Source organism: Gekko japonicus, unplaced genomic scaffold, assembly GCF_001447785.1.
Source record: "Gekko japonicus isolate JY-2015 unplaced genomic scaffold, Gekko_japonicus_V1.1 scaffold404, whole genome shotgun sequence".
Taxonomy (NCBI): domain Eukaryota; kingdom Metazoa; phylum Chordata; class Lepidosauria; order Squamata; family Gekkonidae; genus Gekko; species Gekko japonicus.
Window position 1 is genome coordinate 457,241 of NW_015174854.1, and position 13,264 is coordinate 470,504.

General features: G+C 43.7%; 1 protein-coding gene across 1 annotated transcript in view; it reads right to left on the reverse strand.

The window, feature by feature from the left end:
* Positions 1–9,838, reverse strand: part of CAPN2 (calpain 2) — a 60,861-nt gene extending 51,023 nt beyond the window's left edge. The window contains exons 1-2 of the mRNA XM_015424593.1: positions 9,217–9,838; positions 82–151 (exon numbers count right to left, since the gene is read on the reverse strand). Of these exons, the coding sequence (XP_015280079.1) occupies positions 82–151; positions 9,217–9,468 (322 nt within the window). The 5' untranslated portion in view covers positions 9,469–9,838. The remainder of the gene's footprint in view (positions 1–81; positions 152–9,216) is intronic.
* Between the last annotated feature and the right edge of the window lie 3,426 nt (positions 9,839–13,264).

Genomic DNA, 13,264 nt, shown 5'->3' on the forward strand with positions numbered 1-13,264 from the left:
AAGCACATTAGATATACAACCATACAGCCACTGCATTAAGTGAGCTTCTGTAAGGAATGACACATGCACCCCCTGCCTTACCTAAAGCTCCTTGGCAGATATCAGTCCGGGTAGCCCCTCCAATGATAAACTGAGGATTAGAACACAGCTCCTGGAAAAACAAGAGTAAGAAAAAGAAACGTAAAGGTCCAGTCCTGGTCCAGTCATTGATGGTAACCTTGATATTAAGATATCCATGCCCAAGGAGGGTTGGGATCATGTTTCCCATCTCAAAACATGGAAGCTGAAATCCTGTGCACAGTTAGATTCCTTAAATCTAATTGAATTCTATGAGGTTTAAGTAGCCTGAATGTGTTCAGCAGTGTAAGCCAAACAAACAATTTGGTCATGTTTCCTGATTGCGGGAGGTTTTCACAGAACTTCTGTCGTGGTGGTGGTTTGTTGCACTCCCAAATTACATTTATGATTTAAAAACATCTCATGGGTTCAAAGGAGTTTTAGTTACTACTAATCAGCATATAAAATCCGCTGATTTTCCTAATCTGTGACACTTCAGGCTGTGGAGAAGCCATGGTTTAGTCAGCATATGAGCAATGAGGAAAAGAAATCACTGTCAATATTATACTGAAGCAAAACATTACATTGACACTACTGGTATGCAGTTAGCGCTTAATACATACTACCTGATTGATTGTTTCTTTTAACACCACTTTTCCTACAGCATGTCTTCATCAACACATCCTTATGGTTGGGGGGGGGAATCTGTATCATAGAGGTGTCAATAGGGGAGTCTTGGTTTTAACTATCTTGGACGGTTACATTGTCTCTGAGGGGTAAGGTCTCCAGTCTGGATTATTCCTGGTTCCTGCATTGCTATTTGATTCACAGGAGGTTAAAGTGACTGGGGCCCCGGTCATATGGCAAAGTTGCCGCGAGAGAGGCACGGAAGGTGGGCGGATTATCCGGGTGCAATCACACCCCAACATCTGGGAAGTGGAGCGCACCCGTGGCTTACCGCCGACAATGCGCATTTAAAAACTAGTACCTCCAAGGTACTAGTAAACGTTTGCCACGGGCTGCCTCCAGACGCCCATGGTATGATCACGCCGGTGCGCGGCATTCCCCTCCAGTCCCTCGTTTACCCGCTAGCGCCAAGGGAAAGACCCGTGCTGTGCCGCTGGCGCGTCTGATCATGTAATCGCTGATCAAACTGCACTGGGGCAATTAGCCACGCCTCCCCCCGCAATATACGGCCCGTGTGCCCGGGGCCTGGGGATGCCTTTCAACAGTAAGTCCGTGAGTCCATTGTGACTTCTTTCAGACAAGAGCTTAGCCTCTGTCATCCAGGTTTATTAGTATTGTCTTCCATTGACTATTATGAAGTGCTGTACATGAGGTTGTCTTTGCAAATGATTCAGAAGGTCCAGTTTGTGAAAAATGTTGTGGATTGTCTTGAGATATGCAGGGAGCAAATTACCTCCCTTTCAGTTTACCCACACTAGCTTCCTATTGGCTTCTAGCCTCAGTTTGAAATTATGCTAAAGACTGCCAGATGCAGCTACTCAGGAATACACAGAGGGTCTTCTCAGGTAAACAAAGTATAACTTTATTCAGAGCAAGCAGTATGAAACATAGAGAATAGAATGAGGCCCACCAGTGTCCTTCACTGCAGCGTCATTACATCCAGGCTGTTAGGGTTGCCAGCTCTGTGTTGGGAAATTACTGGAGATTTTGGGGTGGAAGAGACAAAGGAACAAAGGAAAAAGGGGGAAACAAACTCAACCCAAAATTTACTGAAAATGCTACAAAGGTCAAGCTACAGTAAATAAAATTTTTGTATTAAAAGAAGAGTCATAAAGAATAAGCTTTACATACACTATTATAATTTTCTATAGAAAATTGATGAAAATATCAAATGCCGTCAATTTTTCATCAATTTTGTATAGGAAATTATAACAGCATACATAAAACTTATTCTTTATGACACTTGTAGCCTATTAGTCAGGCCCTTTGTTTTTACTATTTTATTGTGTACACCTTATATCACACATATTTCTTTTGATACAAAAATATGTAGCTTGACCCTTGTAGCAGTCTCGATTTGAGGGTGGAGCCAGAGGAGGGCAGGATTTATGGAGGGGAGTTACCTCATCAGGATATAATGCCACAGAGTCCACCCTGCAAAGCAGCCATTTTCTCCAGGGGAACTAATCTCTGTCATCTGGAGAGCAGCTGTAATTCCAGGAGATCCCCAGGCTGCGCTTGGAAGCTGGCCACTCAACAGCCTGCAGAGAGAGAGAGTCATAACTAAACCTGGCCTAGTGCCAGGGCTATTTTTGGGCAGGAACGCACAGGAACGGAGTTCCGGCTAGCTCCCAAGTTGGCCACACCCTAGGGTTGCCAAATCTAAATCGCCCGGGAGCGGGGGGCTCCCGGACGATGTCGGGGACAAAACCTGTTCATGCATGCTCATGCATTTACAAGAACTGATGGGAACATCTGAGAACAGGAAATTTAAAAATATTGTTAGTGACTACGTGGTCACAGTTTGCTTCAAACGTCTTGTGGCTCAAGTAACAGTAATGTCATGTTAAGCTACTCCACCATTAGCTCTATCCAGAAGGAACTGTGAATCTCTGATAGGTATAGATTAATCATTTGTAGTGGGAAAGTGAGGATGACTATTACAGAACATCTAGGGAAAAGAACCCCTCCTTAAGAAAACACAAATACTCCTGTCAACTCCCATGAAAAGAGGCAGAAACTTTTCCCCTCCAGACTACAGAAAACCCAGATCAACAACCTTACAGTAATAGATAATAATCACCTGCCAAAGGCAACATAAAGGTTTGTTGCTGTCTCCTAAATGTCTTTCCTAACTGTTCATTCACTTTTTCAATCTAAGGGCCACCTATTATAATCTTTTCACCTCCAGGTTCATATCTGAACCAGCACATATCTTTGGCACCTTTATGCCTCAGTCTCCCAGCTGTCCAGTTCAGGGCTTTTATAGAAACTTCCCCTCTATATACCTATGTTCTGGGACAAAATGTTCATATTGGAACAAGGATGTATACTGGAAAGCTTGCATCATGTGAAATATACATTTTATTTATTTACATTATTTATAGTCCTCCTTTCTCACTGAGCCTCAAGGCAAATTACCCATGTAAGTCAAATATGATCAATGGGATGGGGCATCCAATAAACAATGCAAAAGGGTTTGCATTGCATTGCAGAAATCTGACAACTAGCAGAAACAAGCCATAAGCATTTAAACATGACACATTAAAATGCAGAAATTACACAGTAGGAACATACTTAAAACTTTTTAATAAGTTTTTTAATAAGTTTCTCTCCCGCATTCAACCATATTTTATCAATCTCTGTTGGGGTTTTATAAAAACCTACTTTTTCGTCCTCTTTGAATCTAGCTGACAATTGCCATCTTTCTAGCCAGGATAGTACAACACCTTGTTCTTGTAAACTTTCTATTGATTTTAATTTGTTATTCGAATCTAATAAGTTCTCATAAGAACATTTTTGTTTTAAATTATATAATATTGGGTTCGTATATGCCTCCACCGGTGAAACCCATCTGGGAACTTTCAAATAAAAACGCTTTATTTCTTTCTATATTTTTAAAAGAGTTCTGCGTATGATGTGCTGGTTAAAATGTTTCAGGTCTAAATTGTACCATATGGAGGCATGCCAGCCCATCGGTAGGTCATGCCCTTCAAGTTTTAAGAGACGACTATTACTTAATAAAAGCCACTCTCTAATCCATACCATTGCTATTGCTTTATAGTAAATATACCAATCCGGTAGGCCAAACCCTCCTTTTCCCGTTCTCTCCCCAGCAGGAACTCATTAGCATAATAGGCCACACCCAACAGCAGGAACTCATTAGGATTGGCTACATTAGGGGTGTGTGGCCCAACATGCAAAGGAGTTCCTGCTCCAAAAAAAGCCCTGGGTTTTGACAACAAACAAGGTAAACAGAATAAGAAGCATAAGGTGGAAAACGCACTTCTGGTAACACGGGGGTGTGGCCTGATATGCGAATGAGCTGTGCTGTCAGGGGTGTGGCCTAATATGCTAATGAGTTCCTGCTGTTGGGTAGGGCCTATTATGCTAATGGGTTCCTGCTGGGCTGGGCTTTTTCTACAAAAAAAGCCCTGCCTAGTGCTATTCCAGATTCTGGAACTTTGGAACAACAACAACAGCAACAATAATAATAAAAAAGGAGTGAACCCCTGAATTTAAAAACTGATAAGGCTTGGGACCTGTATATCTGGGATCGCCTACATATCTGTGCAGGAAGTGTTGTTCTGACTTCTTAGTCTTGTCCGAGATCTGAGAAGTATAAGGAAGTGGGCCTCTGCTTTCCTCAGAGCTGGTGCCACCCTTATGGAATGGTTTATTAACTGAAGTACCCATATCCATTACCAAGTTAAAACATAGCATAATTGAAAACTGAACAATCTGACTTTTCTGGGAAGGTATGTGGCGAATGTCAAGTCACAGCCAACTTATGACGATCTAGTAGTTGTTTTGAGGCAAGAGACTAACAGAAGTGGCTAGCCATTGCCTGCCTCCGCATAAAGACCCTGCACCTCCTTTGGGGGGGTCTCCCATCCAAGTACTAACCAATACCAACCCTGCTTAGCTTCCAAGATCTGATAAGAGTGGGCTAGCATAGATGAGGGCCTTCTGTTTTTTTACCTATCTGGATTTTTACATGGTTTTGTTTGCTCACTATTTGCCCATGATTTTAATTAGTATTTTAGATTTTTAAAATATTTTTTACTGTTAGTTTCATTAGCATTGTACAGGTGCCATTGGGGTGGGTGAGAGGCAGAGAATGCAGTATTACCAAGATTACCATACAGATACACAAAATGTGGAAGAAAAAAATCGTTTACTTGGCTCCCATGCCTTCAACAGCAGCCATGATACTTCTACTTAACATTTGTATGGCACTCTCAAATGTGCCAAGCCCTCCAACAAGGTAATGTCTGTGATCTGCAGAAATCAGCAGTGACACTTTTCACAACATGCAGATAAGCTTTACGACCAGTGAAGGCCCGCAGATAACACTGCTGTTGAAGTTGTATTAGTAGGCGCCAGTGACAAACTCAGAAAACCTATTTTACTCTCTTGAGAGATAAAAACCTACTTCTGCCCATTGGAATATTCAACCCGCAATCTACCTCACTGCATATTTTACAATCTTGGAGGCAGCCTTAAAAAAACTTGCAAGGGGAAGATTTCAGACCCCTTAAAATCCTTCTCTAACCCAAGGTTTCGGACTTTTAAAATACCTTAACAGAGCCAGGGGCTGAACACAACATAATGGGTGTGCCTGTCCTTTTGTTATGGTGGTAGAAGAGTGTGTGTGTGTGGGGGGGGGTACTTTCCCAGGTTTCCCTCCCTTTCATAGACACTGAAGCAGTGTGTGAGCCCACATGTTCTTTCATTTTGGTTAGTTTAATGTGATCTATAGTATTTTTCTGTTTTTTTGTTAACTATCTGTGGACTTCTCTGTCTGTGTGATTTAGGGCATATGAAACTTAAAGTATGCCTCTTTTAAAGCAAAGGAAATTCCTTGGATAAACGGAGGTTTCTAGTTTCAGCAGCCTCTTCTTTTTGAAAGAGCATATTGATTGGAGGTCTGGATCCTAAAATATTTTTTCCATTTGCTCCTTGAACTGCTTAAAAGCCTCATGAGATGCTGAGCCAAAGAATCCCTTTCCTTCAAAAGAAGACAACATCCCAAGCGAGATGAGCTCTGTAAAAGATCCAAATTATTTTTTTAAAACTTGCATTTATATCTCCTGTGCCAAGTATGAACAATAAATGATACTGGGAAGGATGCAAAGCAGAGGCATAAATAAGAATACCCAGAGAGGAAAGTGGGTAGGAAAAAAAGAAAGGGCCAGACAATGAAGAGTGGCTCAATAGAATACGAGAGCATAAGAATGTGAAGCAGCAGGATTGACAAAGGATTTGTTGAATCTCCTGAAAACAAAACTATTTCATGATGTAAGGGCAGGGCGTGGAAAACAGGGCGGGTATATGGTGCATGAATAGGACTCTACACATACTGGTTGTCTAAAAATAAAGTACAAACTCATACTTCCAAAACAGCACTAACCTCTGGGCTGGTACACATATTTGTATTTACCACAGGACTGTTAATAAACAAAACAAAATAGCCTATTGTAAGTGACTGCTTCCCCAACCATAAGTTTTGGAATACTTCTTCACACCTGTGATTACTCCCTTCTACTGGTAATGCAGGGCTCTTTCACAAGAACAGAGATACCTGAAGTTATTCTGAATTGAACTTCCAATGACACAAAGGAGGGATGTAGAAGGATTGCAGCCGGCAACGTAATTTTGACTTCTCCAAAGTTATTAAATTATTCTGTTCCTATGTAAAGCTCTGTACTCCAGTGGATCTCCTTTAGCCTATTATGTGTGTAGGAATCCAGGGGAGTACAGCTTTGATTATACCATAAGCTTTTTTTGGACTAGAAAGCACCTCGTCTGGTGCATGGAATGGGTCCTCACTAGGCAGATATGGGTTTATGAAGGTCATTCTGTTTTTATTCTGCATCTATTTGCTATTTTTCTTCGTTCCTCGTATTTATGCCTGCTTACTGAAGATCCATTGCATGCATCTGATGAAGTTGCCTCAAGTCCACAAAAGCTTTTACTAGAATAAAAACTCGTTTGCCGTTACAATACCACATGACTCCTGTTTGTGGGATGACAGATGCAAGTCAATAGGACCTGCTTTTTTGATCTCAGATCTGATACTTAATCTTCAGAAGCTGGAGTTGCAGAATTGTTATTTGTTACCCTTAAAAGAAGTGAAAAAGCTCTCGTTAAGATGGAAGAGCATGATGATTAGTGTTCATATTTTACCAGTGGTTCATTACCAAACATGTCCCTGGGAACACCTTCCCTGTATTACAAGGTTTGTGCTTCCCTAGTGCATGTCTGATGTTTGGTCCAGTTTGTTAGTACTGGAAGATACAGCACTTGTTCCAAGCACAGCATTTCACTAGAGTCAGTGTCAAACAAACAAAGCATCTGCTTTCATCCTTCCCATACAAAAAAAGTTGTGGAATGCAACCAGAATGCAACCACTCCCAGAATACAATGAGAGGCAGGAGACACTGGTACATGTGGGAAGTGATTCCAAGGAAAGAGGAGTTTCTACTGCCTGCACAGCATTAAGGAGCCACAGCAGAAATAAACTGCAAATTGGAATATTAACACTTATTTGCAAAGGGCAAATTATACATGTAATTGCTATGAACTTGTCCAGTGGCAGTTTTTGGACACGTTGCACTATCCTTATTTACTTCACTTACTTCACAAGAGTGGCAGGACTCTAATCTGGAGAATCGGGTTTGATTCCCCACTCCTCCACATGCAGACAGACCGGTGACCTTAGGTCAGTCACAGTTCTCTCAGCTCTCTCTCAGCCCCACCTACCTCACAGGGTGTATGTTGTCCAGAGAGGAAGGGACGGTGATTGTAAGCCTGTAAGCCCTCCAACACTCCTTTGAAGGGCGGGGTATAAAACCAACTCTTCTTTTTCATTTTCTCCTCTCCCCCCCCCCAGTGGGGGATCCAAAGCAGCTTACATCATTCTCCTCACCTCCATTTTATCTTCACAACAACCTTGTGAGATAGGTTAGGCTGAGAATGTGCGACCAGCCCAAGTTCACCCAGCAAGCTTCCTTGGCAGAGTAGGGATTCGAACCTGGTTCTCCCATATCTTAGTCCAACACTCTAAGCACTATATCACATTGGCTCTTCTTGAGAAACTCTGATTTGTAGATGGATATACTACAAGAATATCTGGACTTATCCTGGCAGAAAAGGAAAACATGAATGCATATAAGATGCAAGATGAAAATTTGGAATTCAAACTAATATTTCCAATTCATTGTGCATTTAGACTATATTCTTAAAGGCCTTCCTAAAGACAGTTGAGAGGTGGGCTGAGGAATTCAAAGCAGACCTCTGAAGCCATCTGATGCAGTGATACCTTTTAACTACCAGCACATCTGGCTACTATATTTGGATAGGGTGTCTCTTCCTATTGACCCTACCTATTGCAAGCATTTATCCTTTATTTTCCATATAGGGATCAAAAACAGCTTTCCAAAAAAGTATTTTGATAATAATAATCCTTAGCATTCATGGAGCTCTTTTAGTATTTAGTGCTTCATATACATGTACTCCTTACAACAGCCCTGCAAGGGAAATCAGTATAGTTATTCCTTGTAGTGCACACATAAAAACAGCTCCTTCCTTCTCATAATCACTATGCTATGCCGGCAGGTACATAATGTGCCAATGCTACTGTCTGAAAAGCTATCTAAATTCTTCCATCACTTTAGAGGAGTAAATATCCTGGCTTCAATAGCATCCCTCAAGAACCACCGTCTCTATCCAGAATCAGCCTGCAAAGGGGCATACCTCCATTTGTAGCCCCACCCGGCTCTACTTCCTGCTGTGAGTTAGCATGTTCTTAAACTTACCCATAGCTTAAAAGAAAACCCATGCAATCCCTTTAACTGAGGACAACATTTGCACAGTTCTCCTCTTGCAGTGTGTTATCAATGATACCAACCTAACTAGCACCTCTTGGTGCCACAGGTGACAATCCCCACCCCCACCCCCAAAATAATCCTTTTAGCACTCTGTACAAGACAAATTGGCTAAAGGGTGATAAGATAACTAACTACGCTGCATTCGAAAAGTACTATCTTAGGTCTCTCTTTTCTAGTTATGGGTCTCAGCCAACTAAATCTGATCCAAATGTCCCGCACAATTCGGGGGTGATCTGGTTCACAGATGTTACAAAATAAGGAACCAGCGATGTTCCTTGGCACCGGGAGATGCTGACTGGTGGCACATTTGGAGTTCAGTAATGGGGATCAGACAGTGGGGTTCATTCCATCCTATCCCCTAAGACACACACCTCACTTTTGGATGCAAATCCGACTTCCTCCGAGTTCCTTAACCTCTCTTCTCCCGTGCCATCTCAAGCCAAAACGGGACAGACTCAGAGCGTGCCCCCTGCCAGCCCAGTGCGAAGCGTTACCAATCTCCCCTTCCCTTTGTCCTTATCCTCTGCGCTTCCCTCCCTCAAAAGACGGGGATCGGCAGCGGGCGCCGTTTCTCTCCTACCGTCGGCCTTTTCCAGACGATGCCCTGAGTTTTGTACGACTTTGGTCCGAGTTCATTGTAGCCGAGAGACGTGGCAGCCGCGGGGAAGGAGGGGTCTTGGAAGAGCTTCCCTGCCTGAAGACACTCGTCCCGTAGCGCCTGGAAATCCTGGTTTAAGTACTTCACGGCCCTGGCGTTGGAGCCCAGGCCGCTGGCGACGTCTCTGTCTTTTGCGAGTTTCGCGGCAATCCCAGACACGATGGGCGCCTCCATCTCCCGCTGCTGCTGCCGCCGCGGCCTCGCCAGAGGGGGGCAGAAAAAGGCAAACCCTCCTGCTGCTCAGCGAAAAGACATCGGAAGCCAAAGGCAGCCGGCGGCGGCGTTCAGAGCCAGGCGGGCTGCGGGTGATTCATCGCGAAGCGGAGAAAGATCACCAGGGCCCTCGGGGTGGGGCCAGGCTGGCCTTCGAGAGGGAGCTCGCATTGTAAGGCCGGCCACCCCCTCTAGCTTTGTGGGTCGGCCGCAGCGGGCGGCCACGGCTGGAAATGAGCAGCAGCAGCCAGACTTGTGTGTTTTGCGCGCCTGCAAGCACCAAAACCGCTCTTAGAGGGGAATTCAGCACGGACCGAGCGCCTTTGGTTGGGCTTTGTGTCGCCCGTCGTCAGTTGGGCTTGTGCAGATCGACCTGAGTGCCGCCACGGAACTCTTCTCGTTTGCGCAACGACCTGGCTGTCACGAAAAGTGGCTCATCTTAGCACGTGGAAGCAAGTTCCTCTCCTCTGCAGACAGAGGCCTCGATAAGGCTCCAGCAAGGAAAGGGGGGGAGGTTGCAAATGGCCACTGGGAACCACCAAGAGGAGCACCAGATTCAGGCCTCCTGCGGGGACGGGCACCACATCTGCCCCAGAAGGAATGTTTAGGCCTCTTTGCTTTGTGAAGATCCCAAATGGGGACTGAAAGCAAGGAACAAATTCCTGGTGTTAAAGAATAGCAGGAAAAGAGGTTCCAAACCGGAGCCAGCATGGTGTAGTGGTTAAAATGTTAGAGCAGGATCTGGGAAATCCAGGTTTGAATCCCCACTCTTCCATGGAAAATCACTGGATCACCTTTGACCCAGTCACACACTCTCAGCCTAAAAAACAGAGGAGAGGAGAATGATGTGAGCCACTTTGGGTCCCCCTGGGGAGAAAAGCAGGGTATTAATGAAGTAAATAAACAAACAGGATGAGGTTCTTATAAATGTGTTTGTCACAGTGTGGACTGGTTCAGAGATTTCAATGGCCAAGGGGAATTGGATCAGTGAAAAGAAGAATCCACTGTGCATCTCTGTTATCCTCTGTCATCTATCCTAGTTTTCAGTCGCCATTTTTCTGAATCCCCCCTGAGAAAATGGGAGAGGGGTGTTGGGGCAGATTTGGGTTTGGGCAAGGGAAGGGGAGTAACAGTAAATCGCAAATAATGCTTACATACCTGAAACATTGTTTATATGGGCCCACTCCATGTCTGCCATGGGTCCTGTTGACTGGACATGTGCTGGGAGTTCCATGCTGAAAGTTAATTTCTTAGGAGCATGGGGTCCAATTCAAATTGGTGCCATGGTGTGCAGGGAATGGGTGCTGAAGCTGCCTTCCGAACATTGTTTATATGGGCCCACTCCATGTCTGCCATGGGTCCTGTTGACTGGACATGTGCTGGGAGTTCCATGCTGAAAGTTAATTTCTTAGGAGCATGGGGTCCAATTCAAATTGGTGCCATGGTGTGCAGGGAATGGGTGCTGAAGCTGCCTTCCATGCTGTTTTCCTGATTTTGAAACATGGGAAGGTTCTGTTTGCCCCATTGGGGAAACTTATGTGTAGACCATCAGTACTGTACAAGAAGAGACTAACCTGGACTTCCTTCCTATCTCAGTGTGATGTGCAGACAGTCATGCTGGTGCCATTCTGCTGGTTTAATTCACTTGCATATAATCTCCCTCCCCCCCATCATAGATAACAATGCCTTTCTTTTTAAATTGTTAACTATGAGATATTTGACCACATCTGTCCAAAGCAGATAACCCAAATGAATCGCCTTCTTATATAACCCAAATGAATCGCTGAATTGGTTGTGCAATCCTCATGCTGGTAGGCTAAGTAGGATAAATGTGTAGCCGAAACCCCCATAGTGCTAATGTATTTTGGGGAGAAGGAAGACATTATGAACTAGTTTATAGATACTTCTGTTTTTATGATGCCATCTGTGCATTACATATGTGCCCTGCCCTTCTGTACCCCAGAGATATGCCCTTGGTAGTTTTCTTCAGCAACTACCTGGGGTAATTCCTAAGATTTATCAGACAGAGTGCCACAGTCAGCCTGTATTTCACCCCTTGAATGTGACAGCTTTGTGCTTGTGTGAGAACAGGGGCAGATTTCCCACCCACCCCTTTCTTTGAGTGATCTGGTAAAGCAGTTTGAAGTGGGCGCATCCAGCAAGTCTCTCAGTGCCAGAAGTACAGATTATACATGTTTATTTCTATGCACACACAAAACAAATATGGGGAGAAATCTAAAAACAGGTGAAAAAAATACAGAACATAGAAAACAAAAGGAAAACACAGTTTCTCGCTATCTGAAAGCTTACTCAATATTCAGAGCATTGTCCACCTTGGAACATGGATCATCCCTCTCCCACCAGCCAGAGTCTTGGTTTGACAAACAGCTAACAAGCTGACAATGGCTTGCTTCCTTATTTTAGGGGTTCTGCAGGGGTGGGGAACTGCTTTTTTGGACCAATTGCAAAAATGTTCAAAACTCCTACCAAAAGAGGATTTAGGAAGAAGGGAAGAAGAAGAGATTGGATTATACCCTGCCCTTCTCTACCTGAAGGAGTCTCAGTGCGGCTTACAAATCTCCTTTCCCGCCCCACAACAGACACACTGTGAGGTAGGTGGGGCTGAGAGAGCTCTTTCGAGAACTGCTCCTGAGAGAACAGTTCTGAAATAATTTGTAACTGACCCAAGGTCACACCAGCATGCTGACCCGGTTTTCCCAGATTAGAGTCCGCACTCCTAACTACTACACCAAACCAATCAACTTTCTTTTATTAATTACTTTAAACATTTATGAATCACTTTTCTGCCTTACAGAACTCACGGCAGCTTACAACAGAGGATAAAAATTTAAATACACAAAATACATAAAAAGCCAAAAATTAAAATCACATTTTGTAACTGCTAATAGAAAAAACTAAACTAATCAAATGCTGTCCTGCATAAAACTGTCTTTAGCTGCCTCCTAAAGATCGAAAGTTAGAAACCTAGGTGCACCTTTCTGGAGAGGTTATTCCATAATTGTGGGGCTGCTACCAAAAAGGCCCTCTCTCATGTACCCACCAAACGAGCTTCTTTGATTAGGAGGTCTTTTCCCTGTGATCTTCGTTTCTGGGCAGGAATGACTGTGAGAAGGCAGTCCTTCAGATATCCTTGAATTGGGCTCAGCTGTGGATTGGTAGCCAGTGTAATTGCTGTAATATCAGGGTCATATATTCCTGGCAGCTGGCCTCAACCAGCAATCTAGCTGCAGCATTCTGCACTAGCTGCAGCTTCCAAACACTCTTCAAGGGCATCCCCAAGTAGACCACATTACAATAGTCCAGTCTTGATGTAACTAAGGCGTGGATCTCTGTGGCTAGATCTGACTGAACCAGGAATGGGTTTAGCTGGCACACCAGACAAAGCTGAATGAAAGCACTCCAAACCACAGCAGCCACCTGGTTTTTTAAGGTGACTGCTGTGTCAAGCCACACTTCTAAACAGTGAACCTGGCTTTTCAAGGAAAGTGTAATCCCTTCCAAGACAGAGGAGCTCTGAAGTCCTTAGTATGCCTCTTTAAAAAAAAATTTTTTTTATTGATTTTCCATTACTACATCACTAACTACTACAAGGATAAGGGAGTGGGGCTCTAATACTATACACTACAATTCTACTAGGGTGTGCGGGAATAGAGCTAACGGGTGACACGATCTGGATTACATGGATTTGTAACTAAATCACCTACTAATATTGAGATAACATTGTAAATAAAGGTTT